Source organism: Melanostigma gelatinosum (assembly GCF_949748355.1).
Source record: "Melanostigma gelatinosum genome assembly, chromosome: 15".
NCBI classification, from domain to species: domain Eukaryota; kingdom Metazoa; phylum Chordata; class Actinopteri; order Perciformes; family Zoarcidae; genus Melanostigma; species Melanostigma gelatinosum.
The window spans coordinates 5,621,930-5,646,939 of NC_136648.1; the positions used below are offsets into that span (position 1 = coordinate 5,621,930).

The window sequence follows — 25,010 nt, forward strand, 5'->3', positions numbered from 1 at the left end:
TATTGATTCTTAGTCGTTTTGGTAGGTTTTTACTTTGAAGGGAGATCCAACTTATGGTTTAATAATCATAATAATAATAATATAAGTTTTTCAACACTAGATGGCGAAAGTATGCCATGAAATTGGAATGTGCTTCTATGTAAATTTACAATGTGCAGAAAGTCAAACATATTTCTTAATTATCAAGCATTTACAATTCAAGGAATAAATAAAAATCGAGGAAATAAATATACTGATGAACAAATATAATAATAATAATAATAATAATAAATAGCGATAATATAAGAATGACATGAACAGATACAGATTAAAATCAAGCAAACCATACAAAATAATTAAGTGCAAGAGGGGTAAAAATCTCACCAAGATAAACATATCAAGTGAATGCAGAAACAGTAAAAGCATTACAAATCTGGCTGGTACTTTTTCTCAGTGCAGTGTATTTACCGGGAAACACATTTCCAAAAGCCTCGTCTTGTACATGCAGCCAAGCCATCGCTCTTCAGTCAAATAGAGCTATCTAGTGCCATCATCCCAAGTCAGAGAAACCTCTTGGTGGCTCTGCAGCTTAAACATGGATGCCCTTAATCGCCTGTTTGATATTATCCAAGAGGGCCTTGCACTCTGGAGAGTATTCATGCTCCGAGTTGTTGTACATATCAGTTAATGTGTTCACATAGGCTTCAAAATTATGCTCACTGATGGGTCCCTGCAACAAAAACATGTTTGACTGTTAGTGAAAGCAAGCACAGCAGAAAATGACAATTCACAGAAAATGGTATTTCTTCCACGTTAGACGTGGTGAGTTGTAGTGGAGTCTGTGGTCGAGGCGTACTGTACCATTTGAGGCAGCTGAATGTCTGTTAGACTGTTAATGAGAGCTTGGCTAAGGCGTGCGAGCTCCTTCAGAAGGCTGTCGTTGTGCTGTTCGATCATCTTGTTCTCCTCTTCAATCGTCCTCAGGTTACATTCCATCGACGAGATCTGCTTTCGGGTACAAAAAAACACACACACACACACACACAAAACAATTATAAAGAATTCATCAAATTCAGCGAATTTTTCAAATAAACTTGTCAGAGTAGATATTTACCTGCGTTTGAAGTTGCATCATATCTGCTTCTATTTTCATGTTGGATTCATTCAGTTCCTTAATTTCATGATCCAAATGTTGAATATCTTCTTTGTTTTCAACACCTGAGTTGGAGAATATCGTCTCATTCGTCATGTTCAAACTGAAAACATTGGTATTTTCTTTGCCAAGATACACGTAACTGCAAAATACCACACGGCATGTCAGGGTATCTTACCACTGCTGGTTTTCAGTTTGATGGTCATCATCTCCTCCTCCGAGTGCTTTTTCTTGATACTCTGTGCGTTCAGTGGGCAACCCGACAAGCTGTGGTCCAGCAGGTCATAAAGGACAGTTTTTAGGTGGGAGAATGTCACAAAACTTCAGCATGAAGAGAGATTGTGAATGAGAGTTGAGAATGCAACATGTCGACCAGCAGTGTTGTTTAGAGATAAAATGGAGGACAGGCGACCTCACCTTCTGTGAGTGGCAAACACATTATTGGCATGTCCAAGGCCATTGCAGCCAGGCAAGGGACAATGGGGCAGTTCCTGTTTATTGGCCTTCCAGGCAAAGGGCAGCCCGTTGATGGACGACTCCTTCTGTCTTTTGGCAGCGAGTGGACAACTGCCCGCGCTGCGATGGGATGTGTATTTTCCTGATATATGGCCCTGTCCGTCACATCCCATTACTGGACACCTACCAGAGAAACCCATACATGTTGTAAACACTGCTGACTCACACAGGGAAAATGTAACCAACCTGCATTAAATAACATTCCTATGCTGCAGAGAAAACAAAGACATTTAGCTGCTCGTAAAATAACAACCACATCATTAATTTAAAAAAAAACTAAAAAAAAAACTGTTTCAACAACTAGACCGGAAGATTTGTTAACCATTAAGTTGATTAATCCAGCCAAATGCTGATTAAAAATGAAGTCGCCAAAACAAAAACAATCGCATCAACTAGTAGTTACTAATCCACTAAAACTTGAGTGAGAACGGCCGCTGTGTTCAGCTCGTGCGTTCGGAGGTTGCTGATGTTTGCGCTTGAAAACAAAAGCACAAGTCACGCTGAATATCATTCAGAGTTTGTCAGTTGCATTTCCAGGCCTGTTTTTTTTTTTTTTTCTTCCTGCGGGTCAGTAATGGAGTGACATGAATTACAGATAATTGTCATGTATCCCCTCATGCGAAAGAATGTAATTTGGAGGTGGTGAACCCTTTCCCTTATTGATAAAGGTGAAAGGTCACCTGAGATGATACAAATGGCACACATGCTGCAGAGTGCTGCTGCAAAAAGCCTGTTTCAGCATTTCGTTACTCGACAGCAGCAGCACTTAGAGGACAAAACAACACCGGTGCCATTACTTACATCTACTACAGGTAGGTAGCTTGATACAAGGCATCAGGACAATGGAGGCATGCCATATGGCCCACTGTTTACAATAATCTAGGGACATTTGCTACCCTCCCCCCTTTTCTCTCCTTTTCTCTCCCTTTCTCTCTTAATGTGTATGAGATCTATTCCAGTCTAATTCCTAAGCTCATGGCCTTGCATTAGTAATTAAAAAGAAAAAAATCTGTGTCCAGATGTACAAGTAAACAAGGGCTCATATTTCTGACTTTTGGATTTGAACTGCAAATCAATTACATTATTTTTTTTGCAATAACACTTTCACAGACAATGATTAAGCTGCAAATGAGTGCGATGCCATCGGAGCGGGCAATTCGACGTTTTCTTAATATACTATAATTATGAAGAAAGCACTCAGTGGAGAGTAATAAGCCAGATATTCCATTCAGAAAATAGGAAAAAATACAAAACCCTGAAAAAAAATCCCACAAAAACACACTGCTAATCCTTAGAAAATAATTCACTCATGTTACGACAAGCGAAGTATTATTTTCTTTGTTTAACTTAATGGCCTCCAGGTATAATGCCCCGGGGCACAAAAGCATGACGCATTTACACAATGTTTTATCTTTTTATTTATTTTTTTTTAAACAAAAAAGGAAAAAGAAAAAAAATGACAGCATGGGATGAGGGGAAAAAAAATCTCTTACTTAAGCTCTTGCTCATCTTTGTCATCCTTGTTTGGTGTGAGCTTCAAACCTCCCTTTCTGGCACGTGGACATCCTGACAAGCTAAAAATGATTGCCGACAGTATGGGTTAACATGGAGGAAATCTATTTGAGAGTAAAAAATAAAATCTAAGTAGTTACAGGCCGCTATGAGGTCTGGAATCTAAAGGTGTAAATCTACACAGTGAAATGTCTATTCGCTGGAGATATCGGCAGCCAAAAAATATCAACAAAAACAAGAATTCGAAAAGTGCAGCATGTTTGCGGCATAAAGTGAGACTTTCACCATCTGTCTGAATGTCATGCATCTGACAAATGTATTTCATGCTCAGTTGCGTTGATTTGTCTCTGCTACCTTCTGTGCGAAGCATAGTTCCCAGTCACGTGTCCAGATCCATCACAACCAGGTGTTGGGCACCTGCAGGTTGAGAGACACAGAGACCAGGTGCTTTTTACAGCAAAAGACTGCGAGCAGAGCGGCGGGTTCGTGCTAATGTGCAGGAAAGTAGTACAAAAGCCAACATGCGGAGTGCATGGAAATCATGCTTGGCGTGGAAGGAGAAGGGGAAAATAAAGGAAGGGAAAGCGTTGACCCAAAACAGGCTGCCGAGTTCAATGTGCAAAAATCCTTTAGCAACAATAACAGTTTTCCCAAACACATACTTTAGTTCCTGAGAGTTGGCTGCCATCAGTGATTTGAGTGTTTTGTCAGCCAGGGGACATCCAGACACACTGGAGAGGATAAAGAGCTAACAGTCACTTTAATGCACTCTTTGATCACAGCGGAATTAAATCATCTTAATACAATGTCTCAAAGCATTCTCACACACAATTCCACCTCCTCTTGACGAGAAAGCTTTCTCGTGTCAGCATGTTTTTAAGAAAGTTGACATTTGAAATCTTAACTCTGCCAGCAACTGTGTCAACGCAAATAAACAATCAGCACCGTTTCCCCCTTTGTCCATATATCTGCTGCTAATGAGGACGTAATTGTTTACGGTACCTCCGATGTGATGCATAATTCCCCGTCACGTGGCCGCTGCCGTCACAGCCTGGGGTCGGACAGCTGCAGGAGAACACAAAGCATTAAATACACAGATTACTTTGGTTCCCACAGCTCCAACTGAATCTTTCTCTCACGCTGAGAACCTTTTTCACGGGCATTAAAAATCGAGGAAAGTTAGTACAGCGGGGAAGTTTAGTAGAAGAATTATTATTATGTTGCTCAACGTTCGGTTTAATGGTGTCTCTGAATGTCACTGAAGGGGGGGGAGTGATGTGCTGCAGAAACTAGAGGATCCTACTTTTAGTTTTTTCTCGAGGTGTGATTCTCAAAAGGAGACCCAGCAGAGCATGCACTCTAACTACAAGAGTTGTACGCTTGTACGGGGATATACAGGGAGACAACTCACTTTCAAACAGATACATTTCTGCTCCACATGAACCTGCAGACACACCAGTTACAATGACGTGTATCTCAGCGCCCACTTGTAACAAACGGTCCCACTTCAGCAAAGTTACGGTGTGTCGTTAATACTGACCATCTGCCAGCTAAAAGGGAAGCTCACGTTATGCACAGCCGGCTGAGTGGGGAGGTTTCATTCTTTAACGTCACGCACCTCAGAAGCTCTTTCTTCGCGTCTCGTAATAGCAGCTTGGCTTTGGGGCTCATCATGCTGCCGTCTACATTGTAGTGTTGGTCCTCCAGGACAGAGATGTGATCGTAATCCTCCTGGTGAGACAGAAAAAGTAAAAAAAAAAAAAAAAAACGTGACCTTCATTGCCTGAACTAAAACTCGACCCGATCGACGATGACCTAAAAGTGAAGAATTAATGAAAAGCAGTGTATAATACTCTTAAAACACAAGCCCTGGGGGTTACAGCGCGATTATGCTTCAGGATACTTCTACTCTAGTAAACCATGCATCCATTCAAAGTCATTCTTAATCCACATAGTCGTCATGAGGTCGGGCCATGACGTATGGATTTCCTTTTTTTCTACAGACAAGATTGTGCAGTCACCAGATGTTGGGCATGATTTCTAAAAGCAGGTCAAATGTGGTTATTCCTTTATCATAACCACTACAAATGGGGGTCAAAGGTGAAATAAAGACGAGAGAAACTGGAAAGCCCAGATTAATATTCATGCTGGTACTTGAATGATATGTGGAGACCAGTCCTGTTTTCTAGATTTACAGATCTGACAGGAGAAGATGGTCCCTTGTCTAAGAAAATGTCACAAAATGGAAAATATGGGGAATTCAGTAACCTGGTGGGGTTTCCCATTCGACACTTACGAAACTTTTTAGGTGGATTCAAGTATTTTTGGACTGAAGTTGACTACTTTTACTATTTCCAGACTAGATTCGACAACTTTTAGGTCAACAAGGTAAATAAATGAACTGAAAACTATTCTTTAATCGCTGTTGGCAAGGAGACAAAGCCTTCAACCATCATCTTTGGAAATGAAATGGGAACAATAAACAGTAAGTTCCTGGAAAGAACTATGTAATCTGGCAACAATTTTAGGGGTAAAGGGATAGGTATTAGAGGAAACTTCTAGAAAATATGATTTTCACGGCTAAACTGAACAGATAGAAAATGGAAAAATCCAAATTATTTCAACATTTAAGAGAAATTTAGAACGTCAGCGTTAATAAACCTTCTTAAAACGATGAACCTTATTCTCCACCTTTTCTCTCAGTCTTTTACTTTGTAGTCTGTTACTGTGCTGCTTTGTTTAACTGACTTGTCTTCGCTTGGTGACACGATAACTCACTGTTCTCTTGCACTTACTGCACATCTGACATTTTTAGATCACAACCAAAGTGTCAGTGGTCGTGTTGTTTTTTGTACCTCTGCGTCCTGTAACGCGTGAGCTTTGCTGAAGTTGACCGGGATGGGGCCGTCCCAGCTGTCTCTCTCACACAGCGGCTGGTAGAAGGCGGGGCTGATGAGCACGCTCCCGCCTTTGGCCACAGCGGCCTCAGAAAGGGACAGCGGGTCGTCCAAAGGGGGTTTTGTCGGGGCTTTCACATTGTCCTTGCACTTCTTCATGCTCAAGTCCAGGGTGCCATTTTCATCCACCTCTATGAGCATGTCCTAAAGGGCAAAGACGTTCAACCCTCAACATTTAATCACATTAATACCAGCAACAACGTGCTGTATAGAAGAAGGGTACAATGAACAAAGCATGCCTCGCATATCACTGCAGAGCGTGCTACAGTAACCGAAGAAAGCAAATGAATCGGGATAAAAATAGAAGCTATTTTCTAATTACACTAAAAGGGAATGTAAATAAAACCGCGCGTTGTCTAATTAATATGACAGCAGCGATATGGTATACTTGAACCCAACAACATTTCTCTTTAAGAAACGACTTGAAACGCAGAGCAAGCAAACGTATTTAAATCATACATGCAGTGGTTATCTCACACCAGACAAAGTACCAAACTAAGCCAGCGTTAATTCTGCTGAACACTGGTGTGTAGTTTTTCAGTGACAGCTGTGTCATCTGTTTTCTAGGACACACAACCATGATGGCAGCTGGGGGGGGGGGGGGGGGGGGGGTGGAGGTTGCTGGTTTTAGGTCATCATTATTATAGCAAAAATTAAAAAGCTTAATGTGGCATAAGTTTCCCCGCTGACAGATGTGTTTGTCGTTTTTGTGCTGAAACGCAGGAGCATGATGACTTATGGCTGTTTTTATGGTATTAAAAGTTTTACCTCGTTAAATGCTGAAATCCGTTTCCATAAATGAAACCAATTATTCAACGCATATGTTCCATTAAACCCTATACATCATTATTTATTATTTTTTGAAACAAAAGGGAGCTTTTCAAATTAATTAAAGGGGATGATTTGCATGAACATTGGATGTGGCTGTCCACTGAAATTATCCAGCCACTGGATGATGTGTGTGCACCTCAGCAAAATGACACCAGAGTAAAACTAAAGGATGTGCAACATTTGTTGTGATTCATTAAGATTTGAATGTAGTTTTTAAGTAAAAACTTAAACCCAGGACAATTTTTTTTCTTTTATTGATTTCATTTATGATTTCAGCGTCTCAGATATTTAAATAAGTAAAAAGAAACCGCTTGTATTCACACTTTAAAGGCCAGCTACGTGGTGCTTTTTGTGTGCGATACATCTCAGCACATAATATACATATGCAGATAAGTTAAAGCATCCGACGACATATAACACTCTAAATATGGCCCCTTTTTTTCAGACTGGAAAGCTGTTCTTTATTTTGTACGTCTCTCCAAGACAACTAAGCTGTAAATGAGAACAGATGATGAACTTGCTAACACTGTTTTATTCATTCAGTGGGCTGGTACCTGGTACGGGGCCACATTCTCAGCTCAACAAGCTGGGAGACAGGGATCTGTGCTGTGTAGGTGTGGAAACCTTGAATCATCTACAGTACAGCGTGCACGTATGTAACCCACAGAATGCGATCAGTATTAATCATGAAGTTTGGAAAAAGCCGAACACAATGCCGCGTCGGAGATTTAGCGACAGCAGAAGAGATTTTGGAGCCGCGAACACTTCCAAGAAGAGTTTGGAATTTGTGCGAATTCAACTTTTCAGATGTTAACTCCTTCAGCTGATTGGCTTAATCCATGGAGATGCTTTTAAATGCTGTCTGGTGTAGACACACAGCCTATCCTGGATCATGTCACGAAGCAAAATATCCTCTGCCATCTGCAGCGGGCAAGAAGCAGTTTCAGACAACAGTTCAGGGTTTTTACATGCCAGCTGATGTCGAAACAAAATACAGTACCACATGTTTTATTCAAAAAATTGACGAGTAGTTGTAATTGGTAGAGAAGGCTGATTGTATTTCTTCTTTTTGATGCGATTACAGAACTATTCATTTGTGTACATTAAAGCCTTCATGGAGAAGCAAACTCCTTGTGTGTCTGCCACCAGAGCGCCACGCTCCCTTTGCCAAATTCTGTCTTTTGATGTCGTCCCTTTTTATACACAAATCAGAGTTCCTTTTTAAAATGACCACATTAAATACCTTTCCAAGTGGTCTAATTTGATTACCTTTGTGGAGGTTGCCAAGGGCCGGCCGGCGACGGCCTCCATGTTCTTCCGGTAGCGGGTGGAGAGGTTAAGGATGGCGGCTGTCGCTGCCGCGGCCTGGAGGCCGTCGTCTTTTCTGAACTGACTCGGCGGGCTGTGCTGACCAGAGGTGGGCAAGCCGCCACCTGGAGCGCCGAGGAAGGCATGATACTGCTGAGGCGCTAAAAGACAAATAATTAGCCAGTATTAGAGTTCCACAGAGACACCGGGTGTTACTATCTCAACTTGATGGCACACGGAAAACATGCTGCAGGTTGATTTATAACAACCACTGATACAAAACAAGAGATGCAATCCGTTAAAACGTGACAAACTTCACATTTGCATGTAGATATGTGATTTAAAACAAAGGCTACATACATAAAAGATGTGACAAAAAATGTATTCACCCTCAGTACCATGTTAACAAATAGCTTCTCTTTTTTCTTTTTGCCGCAAATAAAATCGGTGAAACTTACAATCGGGGAAATGTGGCATTTCCTGGTCCTGGTTGGTCCCCATCAGAGGCTGTTTGCCGAAGACCTGCGCATCAAAGCTGGCGTAATCAAAGCGGATTCGGCTGTACTTGTCCATGTCTTTTGTGAGGCTCGTTTTCAAGGCTGCTACTGGATGAGAGAGCCTGTAGTTCAACTGGTTCATCTCGAACTTCTTCATCAAGCCGATGGCTCTACCAGGAGACAAATTGGGGGGGGGGGAGAGACTTAATTTTATTGTGCGAACCTTGTGAAATAACAAGTGCCCAATAAGCTCTTATTAAGCAGTTAAGTAAAGACGTTGTTTTTGAACCATTCAGGGATGCCAGTGCTTTTGTACATAGTCTGGGATCTGGTGTGTGTTGTAGATCCACAGCCAGGTTGCCGGACTAATTAATATAGTAGGAGTGGGCATCCTGCCCATGATATATCCACAGGGAACAAAGAGTTCTGCTCTTTTATCATCTCTAATAGAGAGGAACTCACAGGACCAGCAACCATTGCTTATGTCTGCTTGGAAAGCTCAAAATAGACCGTTCGTTCTGCTGGGATCAGTGAATAAAAATATCCCGCACTCCCCTCCACAATAATAGTGTTTATCACTTCTCTGCATAACCTCAGTTCCGCTTTTACGACTTCAGTCCACTCCAGAGCTGAATATGATTTCTGGCCGCTCGTTGTAATTATCGTCCTGCACATGTGACCACATTGATAGCAGTGGAAAAATGCCCCAGCGTTATCCGGCAGTGCGCTGTACCTCGGTGAGCGGTCGGGTGTTTGTCTGCCTTTCAGGCTCTCGTCCTGAGGTTTGGAGACTTTCACGGCGGCGGCGATGGGGCATCCTGAGAGACTGGGCCGGGGAGGAAATCAAACACATTAGCCCAATACCGTAACTGGTCTATGAACAGGGGGCCGATTTCTAATGGCTTTTCCGCTGTGGACGTACCTCCGGTGGGTGCTACGGTTGCTGTTGACATGGCCTCTTCCTGTGCACCCGGGTGTAGGGCACTTGAGGACGTTCTCATGCATGGCCAGGACTGAGGGGACGAGGACAGAGAGGGGAGATAAGCTCAGAGAGAGCCCGAAATAATTCAACAAGACAGAATCAAGCTGGAAGATTATAGGATGTTCAATACAAATATATATACAGAGCATTTTGGAACGAAAACAAACACATTTTCACTTATTTAAATGATGGTTTATGTAACTGGTTGGTACATTAGTGCCTATAGAGTAAAGATCCTACAGAAACAGAAACGGGAGCGGGAAAAAAACAACAAAAGGCTTTGTGAGGAATGCTGTAATGTGTCTGAAATGTAAATAGCTTGGTGCAAAGAGGAGCGTAACAAGACAGCCGATTATATTCTTCAAAACAAACGCGTCGTTAAAGGTCCGCTCTGTATCCTTAGAAACTTCTTTTCTGTACACATTCTCCAATTAGTTAGTTGGAGTTGTCTATTTATTTTTGAATGCTGCGTTAGCTAGCCCTTTGATTTGCAAATACTGCCTCCAGTCTAAGCGCACGCGCTTTTTTGAAAAAGTTAATTACTTTTTCTGTTCCTTTTGTAACATTGCTGTTTAATGTTGAATGTTGGTTGAGTTATATTGAAATGACTTGACAATCGGCAATGCGAGGGGTAAAAAGAAGAAGAAGAAGAATTCAATATTCACACATTACAGCACATTAAGGGAGAGAGAGAGGGAGAAGACATCCTTAATCCTAAGTTTATTTGAAAAGTTTCATGCACATCTTTTGAATTGAACTAAATGTGTAAGCGGCTCTTTCTTGTCTTTGGGTTCGTGCTACGAGGATTTCAATTACTGTGACAGATTATAAATCCTTCAACTGGCAGTTTTTACAAGTATAAATCATCCATTGTTTAAAAACAGAAGCGCTTGTGTGACTTACTCTCTGGAGGAACTCTGACTTTGTGAGGACACCCAGACAGACTCCTGTGGTGCGGGTACAGGCCGGTCACGTGACCGGTGCCGTCGCAGCCAGGAGTCGGACACTTTATGTCCTTTTTATCTGTGCGTGGAGAATCTGCGGACAAGATTTCACAATAAATAGATGTAATACAACCGCTGTACTGCTGCCTTAATGCACCAAATCCGTACGCGTGTTCCATCAAGAAATGTAGAAATAAGTGAAATAGACGCATAATGCACTTGCACTTTCCTGCATACATATTGTGTGCATACATTGGTCGACAGATTGAAATATCATGCAAAGCGAGACACTTTTTTTCACAAAATGCATCTCTTAATCTGCCATTTTAGTTGAGGCTGCAGTTCAACATTCACTTCTTAATGCCCATCCATCGAAAGATTACATCTGGGATTACACATTTAGCTGCAGTGATTTGAAGAATCAGAGGGAAGCATGAGAGGTACTTTAGGAGGATTTAAGACTCATGGTTAAATATCCAGTGGATTCCTATCAAAATCACATATTCTGAGGAGTAGCAATTCCATCAGAAAATGTTGCTCTTCTTTATTTTAGTCATTTATTACTTCACTTGGTTCCAAAATGTTTTAGTACTGAAGAGGATTTCCTCTCTCTGATTTCCCCCCCCCCCCCATGTGTTTGCTTCTTTTATTCCTTTTAATGTTTTTGGGCTTTTTTGAGCGACCAATCATCCAAATCACAAGTGGTCTGTCTGATTTCGGCCGGATGAAGGTACATTCGTGAAAACCGATGGCTCCTTTGTGATTGTCTTTAGATCGTCTTACATGGCGGGTCTTTCCCTCCATTCTTACCTTTTCCTCCATGATAGTTGAGCCTGCTGTCTATGTCCATCATCCTGTGGTGCCTCCTCTCGTTGGTCATCTGCTCCATGAGGAACCGGTCCATCTCCCTGTAGGCGTGGTGCAGGACCTGCCTCTGCTCCGTCTGCAGAGCTATGGCCTGCTCCAACAGGCTGAAGTTCACCCTCCCTCTGCCCATTTCCAGGCCTCTTTCGTGGAGGCCCAAAGCCCAGCCGTCCAGCTGAGGCGGCCTCTCCACCTCCGCCTCCCCCTCGCTGTCCTCCTCCGCGGGGAGCGGCCTGTATCTCAGAGCCTCAGCCTGGAGAATACTCGCCCGACTCATCGGACCTCCCAACACTAAGTGAGGCTCCTCTTTCACGTGGCCGTTCCTGCCCGATAGGTCTTCGGAGGCTCTGGAGGGGCTGCGGTGGGAGCCGTTCAAGTTGGCAGACAGAGACAGAGGCTCCCACTCAGCCTCCCTCATGTCTTCGTACGGACTCCGTGGCGACGACGTGCCGCTCATCCTGTCTCGACTTTGGTCTTCTCTGTCATTGTTAAGGAGCTCCTCGTCATCTTCGTCCATCAGAGGCTCGGATGCGTCCGGCTCACACTGCGGAGAGCCATCGGATGTGATTTCTGACCATCCGAGAGAATCGCTGGACTTTGCAGCCGCGTCGTGGCAGCCATTTTTGTAGGCAACTCCATTGATTGCGCTCAAGTTCCCATCTAAAACAACAAGACAATTCTTTATTATTTGATGTGTTTTCAAGACTTAACGGACCAAACATGTTCTTCTGAAGCCCCTCGATCACACACATAATAAGAATTGTATGTCGACGATAATCTTCTCTAAATCCTTTTTAAAGGTTTTAGATTCTGTTACTTTTCTACAAATATGTTGAGGAAAAACATGTTTTTTCAAACCTAGAGGATTTACAGGAACACATGTTGCAATAGAAAAGATAATCATAAGGCTGCAAGATTTCCAAGCAATTCCTCAAGCATATTTTAGAAAACATACATGACTCTTCTGTCTGCTCGTTGAACATGAAACCTGGAGATGAGAAACACAATTGTTTTCTTGGAGCAGCAGCCCAATACAGATTTAGGACAAGATTACAGAAGGATTGACTGTGCCGTGGACAGTGAACATCAGTTGTTTTTCATTAAGTATGTGTAGTTTTAAGTGCAAAGCAAGCAGCAACATGTTGTCATCTGCACAGAAAAAACACATAAATCGTTGTTTCTAGAGATGTGAACAAGGAAAGTGAAGAGGATTCCTGAAAACACAGATGGAGGAAACTACAAACATGAAGATGAAAGGGAGAAATCTACGTTAGCTGCTGCTGTCTGAGCGGCACGATTTGGTTTAGGAGAAGCCAATTATACACCTTAAAAACTGGCTGATTTTGGTTACAAAAAAAACAATAAAGTCACAAGTGTCCGCAGCAATGAGTGGCATTACTACGTGAAGATATGAAAAATACAAGTGATTAGATCATTCAATTTCATAGGAGTGTGTATCTCCAATTCAACTGCTGTTTCTTAAGAAAATAGTTGAGAGAAGCTTGAAAGAAGTGGTTGAAAAATCGCTTTAAATGTCAGAATTAAGAGAAATGTCGAGTTAATTTAACTTATAAGTCCGTGTGCAAAAAAAAAAAAACAGGATGCTTTTTATTTTTTATAGATGTTTTAAACTCTGTTTTTAAGTAAGTTGCTCAGTTAAATTTGTTATTTGAGAGTAAATTATTAACAACCCATAATAGACCATTAAAACGCATAATGCTGCAGGAAATAATTAGATCATTTAATTGATTGTTTCTAATGTCAAGTATCTATTTTTGGAAGATGACTCATTATACGTTCTTGACTTTTGAGTTTTGAAATCCTTGTGGGTGTGGGTTAGGGTACATGTGATGCATGTATAGCAGCATTATTGCAGATTAATGAAATATATCTGCATTTCTTCTTAAATTTCACATTAATTGGTCATTTCACACAACCTCTTTTCTCCAGCTTATTTTGCTAAGTGCTCTCAAATATTTAATTTGCCTTTGACCTTTTGGCCGTCTATCTTTTAGCATAAATCCAGAAATCCCGGTCACATGGCGCAGAAAGCCACAAGACTGTGCGACGCTGAAAGCCCGATCAGTGGAACGGACAAAGAGGGTTAGAGTTATCCTAAGTGCATCTGAAACAACACTTTATTAACACCACTGATTATATTAAGTCATGGTCAGTGATGAACAATGCTATCATCTGGATTGATTCAACAAAATCTCTCTTGATCCTCCAAAAGCATTCAAACTTATGCTCGGTTAAGGCTCTTTGGACTGTGAGGCTTTTTACTTTCGGCGCCGGACTGTGGACCCAGATCCTCTTAAGTGGCCGGACACCAGATATTCGATAGGTTGAGAAGATGGATAGATTGATGGATGGTGAGACTCGGATCACACAATGTTTAGGATGATACGGATACATTATTGTTAGTGGGAGCAGCACGAGAACTTAATCCTCGCCAAAAGAGCTTCAACAAAATATGTGGCACTAATAACAAAAAGACAAACTATTTTTTGTCTATATATATATATATATATATATATATATATATATATATATATATATATATATATATATATAAAAATTCAGTTTGTGAAAATATTTGAAAAGAGGTGTTTGAAGACAAACCCTGTTGAATGAAAAATTAAAGCCAGTTGGACGTATTTACATTTATGAGTCGAGCAACAAGGGTTTTGTTTTTCATCCAGATGGACTGCACGGCCTGACACAGCCGCGTACACTAGCACACAGGCCTATAGATACACACACATACACAGACACACACACACACACACACACACACACACACACACACACACAGACATGCACATGCATACTAGCGCAGAGACACAGAAGTGCGGTGAAAAAAGGAAAGAGATGGAGGAAAAAAACTTGGATCCCTCCGGTGGTTTGTGTGTTGGAACAGGTGAACAGTTTGTACTCCAGAATAGCCATTACCAGCACTCTGCAGCAGGGCTGCAGTTGGCTGGAGTTGAACGCAGTGTGGCTCGACCAAACGAGAGGCTTATTTTTCTCCCTTTTTTCTTAAAATGCAGATATAACCAGCTTCCCACAGCAACAACAACAACAAAAAAAATCTTCCTGCCTCCAGTCCACTTGTCCAATTTTATCGCAGAAAATAGCCCCCAAATCTGACAATAACAGCAAAATATGTTCTGCAATTGTTTATCAATACACATGTTCATTTGACACTCTTCAGACTCCTTCTGTTTATTCTGCCAGCATTTAGTTTTAAAGCTGCTCCACTGAATATCAGGTTCAAATAAGGAAATACAGCTGTCAATCAACTCTGGATGATGAATAGAAAAAGTATCTAGAATCCACAACAAAAGGAAAAACTGATGATGCTCAGTGAATTACTTCGATAATTGTAATGTAATATGAACCCAGGAAACAAATACATTCCATTTCCAATGAATCCACACAATTCAGTGAGCTACTCTCCTGGTCCATTTAACTACACACGCGTGTACTATAATGAGCGGTAGACATTATGCCTAATTATGTATTAGACTGTGTTAGAGGGCCTAACAAAAGCTTTTGAAAGGGACAATTACGTTTGTTGCTTAGTTACATCGTTAAAAATATACCAAATCAGTGCAGATTATAGTGGGCGAGAATGCACATCTACGCCACAAACACTGTTGCCAAAATGCACAAAATTTGATTCATTAGGAAAAAAGAAAACATTTTCGCTCGCTGGAGAGTGGCATAAGTGAAAGCAAACAATTTGTAACTGGTTTTTTTTTTTTTTGGTTTTTTTTGTGGCCGAGTAAAAACAAAAACGGTTGAACATTAAAACATACGCCAAGCAATGTTGACGCCTCATTTGTTTTTCACAATAGGCGACTTCAGTGTTAATTCGGTTTCAACGAAACGGAGGAAGTTTAATTTAAATCAAAGTGAACCGGTGCACTTCCCCCATTCAGTGGCTCATTCTATGGATTCAATGGGTTTTGGACCGGCTTTTGAAAAAGGACAGATGAGGGGTCTGAAATCTGGCCTCATCAAAAGAGGGTAAAGCCACGCCAAAAATATCATGGCAGATCAGCTGTCAAAACTTCAATTTGTGGACGTGAGACACAACTAATGTGGACCCAGCAGTGTCGTCTTTCACTTCCACTGCACAATGACTGCGGCTGCTGGCTGATGGCAGAGGGAGGGAAATATGAATGCAACAGATGGGATTTTAAAATTCAGCGTCAATTGTTCATCAAAACAGACAAAACAACAGGACATCTGTTTACCTGCTGGAGTGTCAATGTTCCTCAGCTCTTCTTTGTCCTGTGGCGGTGCCAGGTCCTCGCTCTCCTCTTCACATGCCTCGCTGGGGCTGTAGTGGCGGGGCTTCATCAGCAGGGACTTTCTCTTGTTGACGGGGGCGCCGTGCACCCCTTCCTGAGCACTCCTCTTCCTCGCCATGGACCCATATGGGCTGGAGGGGTAGAGGGGAACGGACAAAAAGGTACATCAGGGTCAACAGGAAAAAAAACCCATTAAAATTTGAGACTTTCTTTTATGAAATAAAAAAAAAAAAAACCTCTTAATAAATTGCATAAATGATCTGGGACAGAAAGTATTTCCTTTTTGGAATGAAGATGAGAAAATTCACGTCATGAAGTTTCACCTGTGAGTCTCGGTGATGCAGTCGGCCGGCCCTGTGAAATAAAAGCCCAAAAAAGAACCGATAAAACGTCGTGTTTACATTTCCACGACAGCAGCACAGCATCTGTCGACTTATTCGTCATCAAAGGTTCAAACCGACTCACTACTTTTGGGGGCGATTTTGCTCATGAAATGTTTTACAATGTTCTGTAAATATTTGTTTTGTAGCTAATGATTTAGGGATGATGCCACCTGGGTTAATACTGCTTTAACCTTTATTCTCTTTTACAATGCCATCGGGTATAATCAGCACAAGGATGGAGAAGTGCTCCCGCCATTGATCTGAAACGGTTTTCATTCAGTCTGCTCGTTCTCTTGGAGACCAACGGCAGCGCATCCTTTGACAACATGATGTAAAAAGGCGAAATCAATTTCCCCCAAGGGCCCCGCGTGAATCTCATTCACAAGCTCTAGCCCTACTCTCATGAAGCACAACCAATAATAACACTTTTCATGATTTTTTTTTATTTTTTTCCCCCCTAGATGTAGTAATAGCTCCAGCGTGTGCAGTGCGGGCCTCAGAGGCCCTGAACACTTGCATAATGACACATCCAGTCTAGAGGTTTTCAATCACACAATATATATACACACACTCCTTAACTAATTTGAGCCAGTGTTCCAATTTTAATGAAGTTATTCCCCTCTGAATAATGAAATGGCTGTGCAGTGCTCTTCAGACCGGTAAGATCATACATAAAATTGACAGTTATAAAGTTGGATTGTTGAACCGATACCCCTAACCCATGGCGATAAGTGGCGTGTGTGTGTGTGTGTGTGTGTGTGAGAGAGAGAGAGTGTATATTTAGTTAAAAGCAAACTAAAAACTGAAATCTGCTCTCACCTGTGCTACCGTTACATGTTTTCAGGGTTTGCTCCTCACCTGTCGAATCCATCTGTGAAATAAAAACATGCGATAGATGAGCCACTAAACATTTTAATGTATTTCATTTGTACTTCTTTTATTTGAAATGGAAAAAGAAGCTTTATAGATTTTTTTTGTTCAGCCTGTGAGCCTTAAAATCAATAGGTGTGCATGACAACATCACAAAGAGCTCCTAAAAAAAACATCAGCAGTATGCAAACACACAAAGTATAACGTTAGGGAAAAAAAAAAAGTTTCAAAGGTGAGTCAAAATGTAATGACACTAAATAATGACATTAAAGTGCAGACGGCACCTCCACTGTGTGTGTGTGTGTTTAGACACAAATAGTTGCTAAAATCCATCCACTCTCGGTGGCTGTTGCTTGTGGGTCCCAAATAAAACCTATTAAACATAATTATTCCAGGCTGATGGTGGCGTATAGTGGTCACAGGCCAGTGAAATCTGTGAGTCATAGGATATGCTGTTACTTTTCCCTGGTAATGGGAAACATGACTCCTCTCTCTCGTTTGCTGTTGTGATTGAAGGCACTGACCTGTCATACATTTATAATAGGGGAGCAGGTGTGGCAGTGATGGACCTTAATTTCCTTTAATAAACCTTTTATGTGCCACACTCTTAATGCCACGCCGGGCCCTCAGAGGTCCTGCTCATAATAGGTTCATTACTTTTGATTACTACAGCCTATCGAGACAAACAACTCCCAAACACTATAGATTACATTCTGCAAAAAACAATGTACCTCATTAGTTTGCCACACTTTTCCACACAGACATCTTTCAACATTTTGGATGAATTTGTTGTTTTGAAGGCAAAACGTTGCTCTTACGTCCTCGCAACCTGAGATTGTAACATGGACGTTCATCAAAGTTCAAATGACGTTATCAGCGCACCGAAATATCACCACTGACTCGCACCTGTTTATTACCATGGTGGTGGGTTTTTTTTCTTTATTTGACATTTTAGAAGCGCTCTCCTCCTGCAAATGTGTTAAAAACTGTTGTATCATTAAACAACAAAACATTATTTTTTACTTGTATGTATTTTTTTATTCCTCTGAATTAATTAAGAAAACATGTTTGTAATGACAATATAAACATCATGCTGTAATTTCATTTGAAAAACAACGTAATGCGACAGGAATCGCCGAATAATGGTCCGTTTAATCACTCCTATGCCTCCAACCAATGAAACACAACGTCTGACTATTGCTCAACATATTTTGTGTCGCGTATCCAGTTTCACATATTATAGTCTGACGAGCAAATTGATACCTTTCTTTCGTTGGCATTGCTTTTAAATTGAGTCACATGTGCCTTTCTGGACATAATTATGACGAAACCTACCGGCAGATTTTGACAAAGCAGAGGCTACTGTACATCTAATTCACGTAACAAGAAGTGACGAGTAACAAGAGAACAAGGAGGGCCTCCGTCGACGCTCTGGTGTACTAACAGGTAGTCCTGGCATGGCAGCAACGTGGACAAACATGTGACGCTGTGTGTTTACAAAAGCAGAACAAATAGATGCGTTCAGGGTCAAATGAGAGATTTTATTTGGCGTTCACTGCACAATATGACTGAGGCCTTTAAATAATTTACCTTTTTAATGATTATTACATGAAAGTTATTTTGGGTAAAGTATTTTATTTAAAAACAGAATGCTATATTTAGTGTAAGTTAATGAAAAATAATTGACTTTAACCCCATTTTTAGCCGTCGTGTATACTGTGTACACATTTAACAAAGGGTTAATAACACATAACGCCTCCTGCAGGCACCAATACGTGGAAACTGGTGTGTAAGATAATCAATGACGTATTCAGTTGTAGTAAAATATGTTTCTATAGATTAATATGCACTTAAAACATCATTATATCTGCTAAATAGGGGAGTTATATTTAAAAGAAATTGCATCTACTTGACAGATGTCTTATTCCAGCGTAATAACTCTCATAACTTGATGATTGACGGTGTTAATACAGAACAATACTGTTTTTTTTGCAGAAAAGTGATGTCCCTTTTAGTGTTTTTTGTTCAGTTTTTCATTTTCTTACCTAAAAATGATGTTGGTGTTAAAACAATACGTGTTTCCATCTTAATGTCGTTCCCTCAGCTATTTACAGAAATGTTGTAGAAACGATTGTTTGATCACTTGTCCAACCGGACACAGAAATAAGGCCACAGAGTAGAATGTTTAAGTTTTACTACAACACATGTTCATTTACATCACTGCTTAGCATTTTCCAAAGCTGTATTACCAGCACTCTGGGCAGTGTGTTGTACCAGTGTATACTGTTAAAACACTAGTATACTGTTAAAACACTAGTATGGTCCTTTAAAGACCTTGTATCAGATCTCTCTAAAAGTTATATTGTGGTTTCAATGGAGGTTTTATCAGGTACAAAACTAACTGAGACAACCTGACAACTATCAGCCAACACTTCAGACAAAGCAGACTCAGCAATACCTTTTTATATTATGTGGCAGCCACCCACAGCTCTGCATAAGTAAAAAACAGTCAGTTTGTGGTCAAAAGAGCAGTGACACGCCGCCACTTAGCATGCTACTTATACAAAACACTGTTACACAATCATCTCGAGACTCTCTGTGCTGAACAAAAGTTATTTCCACGCTGTAGGTCGTATTCAATCCCTTCTCTGTGTCCGATTATTTACCTTTGATTGTAGTTTTCCGAGCGCTCCGTAGGATAAGATTCCAGATCCGCACTGTCCACGCCGGTTGATGCCTTCACACTTGTAATCTCTCAGGAGGTGATCATGTAATTCATTATCTGTAACAGAGAAAATGAAACACCGGATACAAGTTTATAAAAATCTGCAACTTGTTTGAGCGCAAATCAATGGTACGTCTCTGAACCATGTTTTTGAAGGTTTTCATTGTTACATTTTCATAACGTAGAGACTTTGATGTGGAAAAGGTGGAAAGAGCATGTTAACACCTCATATGGAATAAGGAACACGATGCAAATTGATAGCATGACAGAGATCAAATTGCTTGCTTCTAATCAATACAAAACCATCCAAGAGGGAAAACAAGTCTGAACACAATGAGTACATTAAGCCTCTTCACTTCAGATCTTATTATGGAATCATTTATTTCTGTTAGCTTTGGGGGAAAAAAAAGAGAAAAAAGGCAACATCTTCTTAATTATAGCTCACAGAGCGCTTCCCCGGGAAAACAAAACTGGGGGAAAAAAGAAGAGGAGGGGGAGTGAGGGTTATTCACTCGGTTTCATTTGCATATGAAAAAAGACTCTGCTATTTGAGCTGGTTCGTCATCTGCTGAATCATATTTATGCACCTCCCCTCCCCCCCCCGCCCTCCCCTCCTTCCTCATACACACAACCCCAAGTCCAACACAAATAATGCTTCTCAGAGGACCTTTTCCCTGCGTCTGGGGCCGCTTTCTCGGGGGGAAAGGGAGGCAGCCTGATGCTGAGGGTCTATGAGATTTCCTATGTGTTAATCTGGCTGCTAGCTGTCCTTGAGCCCAGCCCATTCCCCCCTAACCCCATCTGCTAGCATTCCCACCACAGAGGAGAGAATGGGCTGCGACTGGGGGTAGAAAAAGGAGAGGGACCTTCCCAGTCCAGCAATCATGAATAACCATTGCCTCGCACCATTATCAGAGAGGCAGGATCCAAGCTGAGACGGCGGGAGAGGAAATATCTGTAAAACACCCCGGCGCCCTGACATTACTCTCACCACACTCTTGCGTTTTTTTGTTTTGTTGTAAGTGATGCTATTATTATTATTTTCATATAATGCCTTATTAATGCCGTGCAGCTGCTGTGGATATTCATCACTGACCTTGAGTCTTTGTGTCCCCTTGTTCCCAGCTTATCCGCGCACTTGGGACGCTCTCATGTAATTAACAGACATTATTGTGATGGAGTAAAAAAAACTCACTGGGCTGATGCCTCATCCTGAAACCAATAAAGCAGGCCGCAGTCGCAAAGTAAGATTCTGGAGACCATAAAATTAATTACATTATTTACATTTCCTTTAGATAGAGGGGTACAGGCGAGATGATGGAGGCAAATGAGATTACACAAAATAAGATTTCAAAATGTCAGTGCTGCACACTCAACCAACCAACTGCTGTGATTAGATTACTCTTTTAATATAATTACTGTCTAAGGCTGTGTGTGGAAACAATGCATACATAAAAAAAAAACGCACACATGAGCCGCATCTTTCCTGATTCCCATCCTTTTTTCTCCACAAGCCTTTTTCTCTTAACCTTTCTTCAACAGTATCATTTTGAATTATAGGGAACGGATGGGTGCTCTGTGCAAGGTCACTGTCTGGTGTGTATCCCCCTCCCCCCCCCCCCCCCACCCCCCTCCTCTCCTTGTTTTTGTTTCCTCTTCCAGAAGCACACTGAGTGAAGGGTTAAAACTGGAATGGATTTAATTATGGAATGAATGGAATTATAATGCGCCTGCAGCAAGTTTTCCTCCTTATTTATTAAAGCAGCTGATGGGCCAGGTTTGATGAGCCACTTCTGGCATAATTGAGTCATCACACAAAGAGGGTTCCTCGCATTCAGAGTGGTTTTATCAGCAGCAAACAGACCTGATTACTGGCAATTACACTCTGATCTAGGGGAAGGAGAAAAAAAGGGTAAATGTGCGGGGTAACTTCTGTGTTTATAGTTTACCCCGGGAATAATTTTCACATTAATTTTACATGCTAAGTGTTTTCTGTTTATGTATAATAAAGAGCAAACGGCAAGGAGATAGCACCTTTTACTTTCATATTTCCTTGTAATGAATGTCTGAGGATATAGCGAGCTGGTCGTGATTTATATTTACCCTATAGGAGGTTTGTGATGTGCAGAGAAGCAGCTGAACATAAAGCCAGATGGAGCAAAAGGTGAGCTGCTTGTGCTCACACCCATTCTGTGGGAAGCAGGTAGAACTACATACAGAAGGCAGGCGATTGCTTTTGCCTTCTTTTTCATAGAGATGCAAATGGCTTCGCGGTGAGTAAATTAAGCTCTGCTCGGAGATTAAAATCAACTTCTGTTCAGAGAGTATTTAGATCAACAACTTTTCTTTTTTTGTCTTTTTTTGTGAGGTGGCCAGGGAGCCATCAGCCGCCCTGCGCCTAAATACCAGCTGGACATTAGAATAATGGCTGAGATATATTTCAGGAGGGGGGAGGGGACAAAAGAGGGCTAGGATGTCTAATTTATGTCTAGAACTTGGCATAAAATCTTCTTTTTATTTTTTTTATTTCACAATGTTTATTTATCGGTTACCTTTGTAGTAAAATTGACAGTTAATCAACACTTAATTGCGCTGCAGAATAAGCTGTTTCTATAAGAAAATGATATATTCTCTCAATTGAATCAAGGGAACAGTCTTTTATAAATGACCCCCATTGAATGCTTTAAATATTAAGATGAGTTTATTTAGTAAAAATTAAAATATCTGGGTTTTTTTGTGCTGTATACTGTTCATATATATGACCTTTTTAAAAGAAAATTTAAAAAAGGAAATTATTCTGCCGGCAATTTATGAGCATTCCTCCGTCTGATGGAGGTTTCTGGATTCGTGCAAAAATCTTGAAGTCAACTGCGATTTCCGATATAACAGCCTCACAGCTACCCTGACGGCCAAGCAAAGTGTTTGTGCCTTTTGCCAAAGAGTACTTTTATAGAGGAGCGTATTGGCATCTTATCACTTCCCCAAGACAGAGATGCTTCAATAAAAGAACACAGCTCACAGAATTCTTAACAGACAATTAGGAGGCTGGCTAGCCGCTATCGCTTCAATGATTTGTTACGATGGCATAACTACAGGGGAAACTTGTTATTGGACGGAGTTAGCAAGAGTCCCATAAAAGAGTCAGATCGTGACACCTTTGCCGCGGTGATTTATGAATCTTGTAATCGCTTTCCAAAGTCATCCCAAAGCCTTCCCTCTAAATTGAGTTCATCTGGAGCCGGACCACACAAAGGCACCAAGTCCAGATTGTTTCTTCTGACATCAAAGAGCCAATTTCTGTTTTTGACCAAATTTCTGGTGCTTTTAGTTCCCTTATCGTATGAAAGGCGCCGGCATGATCTGCTATTTTATTTGTGAATTCAATCCAATTAAGAACACCAAAAATATTGAGGCAAATAGAATTAGTATGTTCTTGCACTACACTTCTGCATCAATAGCATAACAAACGGAGTGGCAGACAATCCATCCATTGGCAAGTCTCCAGTCTGCCGAACCACACGCGTGTTGGTTTGAATCTTTGAATTCTGTCATGAGCATGTTTTTTTTCAAACCTGTCTAATTTGGGGGACAGGTGTTTGGGGAAAAAGAAGTTCCAGCCCCGGTGTAACAATGAGCGGAGTAATCCCGCTCATTGTCCCTGCCCAAGGAGGCCCTTTCATGGAGGAGGGTTGCATGAATGCTACCAGGTGGTCTGCAATTTGGAGAAACGTAGTAACCGTTCCAGCTAATCCCCCCCCCCCCCCCCCCCCCCCCCCGTCACAAAAGGCAGGTCTCCAGTGCTCCGGGGCTCTCCGGGGCCAAAGGAAAAGTTTACCTCAAACACACAGTGTCTGAAAGGAGTCAGGGACTCGAGCAGTGATTCCTAATCAGATTGCGCTGAAGTGAACAGCTCGCATGGCAGCTGTAGTTTTCCCAGGGTTAATTACCTTTCACTGCTCCCTCTAAATGAGTCAGCTGTTCCTGTCATTAAACAACTCCACTCTATCTCTGCTCCTCTGTCCTCCACACACATGTGTGCGTGTTCACACACACACACAGTGACACACACATGAGAAGACACACCTTTCTTCTTCCTTCCATTATTTTTTAATGTATTGGATATGGTGATGAAGCGAAGGGCTATCTAAACATTGATTATTTGAATACTATAGCGACTTTGATCACTTTGCTGATCAGTCAGAGGCCTCTGAGAGGAGGTTGCTGTTTTTTTTTAAATTCATGCCACTGATGTTTATGCAGATAGAAGGCGGTATTCCCAATACACCTCCCCTACCATGTTGAAGCAAAATAGTACCAATCTGTCAAGGTCTTATTCTAAAGAGCCCATTTAGTACTAATTGAGTGTATATATAGGAAGCTGACATGTTCACATATGCGCACACGGGCCATACACACAGACGCAGACACTCGCATGCATGCGCAAAACAAACACGGAGTCCAGCTCTGATATAGTTGTGCTGTCATCAATTCTGAACAATCTGTCTGCTTACTGAGCTCAGTGGCTTAGGATGTTGGGAGAGTTTTAAGTGATTTTTGCCACTGTATGGTAAAATCCCTTGGCCACCTGGATTACAAACTCTAGTCCTTTAACTCATGCCAGTATAAATCCGTGTTAACTGGGATTTACCTCTGGCATATGAATTCTCAATCTGCGTAAGCTTTGTTTGGAATGAGTCGAACATAAGTATTTCACGCAGTAAGGGCGCCCAAATGGTGAATTCCTATTTCTGTGAAACACACACTGGGAGATAGTTCACCACTAAATCAGCTGTCGGGATGACTAGAGGAAGCCTTAAGCGGTGTTTTATCACACTCGAGAGGCGAAGGCCCCGCGTGGTCATCCACAGCCGGGTGGAAGTGTTTCGGGCGCTGTGGAAAATCCACGTAACCATGGCGACGGGTATAAACTCAGAGCGGCGCGCTGTGGTCAAGAGTTTAATCAGGCTCCTCGCACCAAGATTGTGCTTTGCTCATTGTCAGACAAAACATTATTTGCTCAGTTGTTCAAACAGCGGCCCTGATCGGCCAGCAAAGCGATCACGATAAAATAAAATATGGCATGAGCAGCTTGGAGGATCTAAATGAAGTATTATCCAATATCCATACACTCTCTCACACTCTCACACACACAGAGGGACGAGCACACTTC

The 25,010-nt window shown here is 41.5% G+C and overlaps 1 protein-coding gene across 1 annotated transcript in view; it reads right to left on the reverse strand.

Annotated features, from left to right (window-relative positions):
• Nucleotides 1-568: 568 nt before the first annotated feature.
• st18 (ST18 C2H2C-type zinc finger transcription factor) overlaps nucleotides 569-25,010 on the reverse strand; it is a gene marked incomplete at both ends in the record, with an annotated part of 38,301 nt that continues 13,859 nt past the window's right edge. The window contains 21 exons of the mRNA XM_079284520.1: nucleotides 569-709; nucleotides 841-987; nucleotides 1,094-1,197; nucleotides 1,311-1,453; nucleotides 1,550-1,771; nucleotides 3,142-3,222; nucleotides 3,515-3,577; nucleotides 3,823-3,891; nucleotides 4,163-4,225; nucleotides 4,779-4,891; nucleotides 6,016-6,261; nucleotides 8,218-8,417; nucleotides 8,715-8,923; nucleotides 9,487-9,579; nucleotides 9,676-9,766; nucleotides 10,639-10,773; nucleotides 11,490-12,203; nucleotides 15,806-15,993; nucleotides 16,186-16,216; nucleotides 17,065-17,116; nucleotides 19,782-19,897. Of these exons, the coding sequence (XP_079140646.1) occupies nucleotides 569-709; nucleotides 841-987; nucleotides 1,094-1,197; nucleotides 1,311-1,453; nucleotides 1,550-1,771; nucleotides 3,142-3,222; nucleotides 3,515-3,577; nucleotides 3,823-3,891; nucleotides 4,163-4,225; nucleotides 4,779-4,891; nucleotides 6,016-6,261; nucleotides 8,218-8,417; nucleotides 8,715-8,923; nucleotides 9,487-9,579; nucleotides 9,676-9,766; nucleotides 10,639-10,773; nucleotides 11,490-12,203; nucleotides 15,806-15,993; nucleotides 16,186-16,216; nucleotides 17,065-17,116; nucleotides 19,782-19,897 (3,221 nt within the window). The remainder of the gene's footprint in view (nucleotides 710-840; nucleotides 988-1,093; nucleotides 1,198-1,310; nucleotides 1,454-1,549; nucleotides 1,772-3,141; nucleotides 3,223-3,514; nucleotides 3,578-3,822; nucleotides 3,892-4,162; nucleotides 4,226-4,778; nucleotides 4,892-6,015; nucleotides 6,262-8,217; nucleotides 8,418-8,714; nucleotides 8,924-9,486; nucleotides 9,580-9,675; nucleotides 9,767-10,638; nucleotides 10,774-11,489; nucleotides 12,204-15,805; nucleotides 15,994-16,185; nucleotides 16,217-17,064; nucleotides 17,117-19,781; nucleotides 19,898-25,010) is intronic.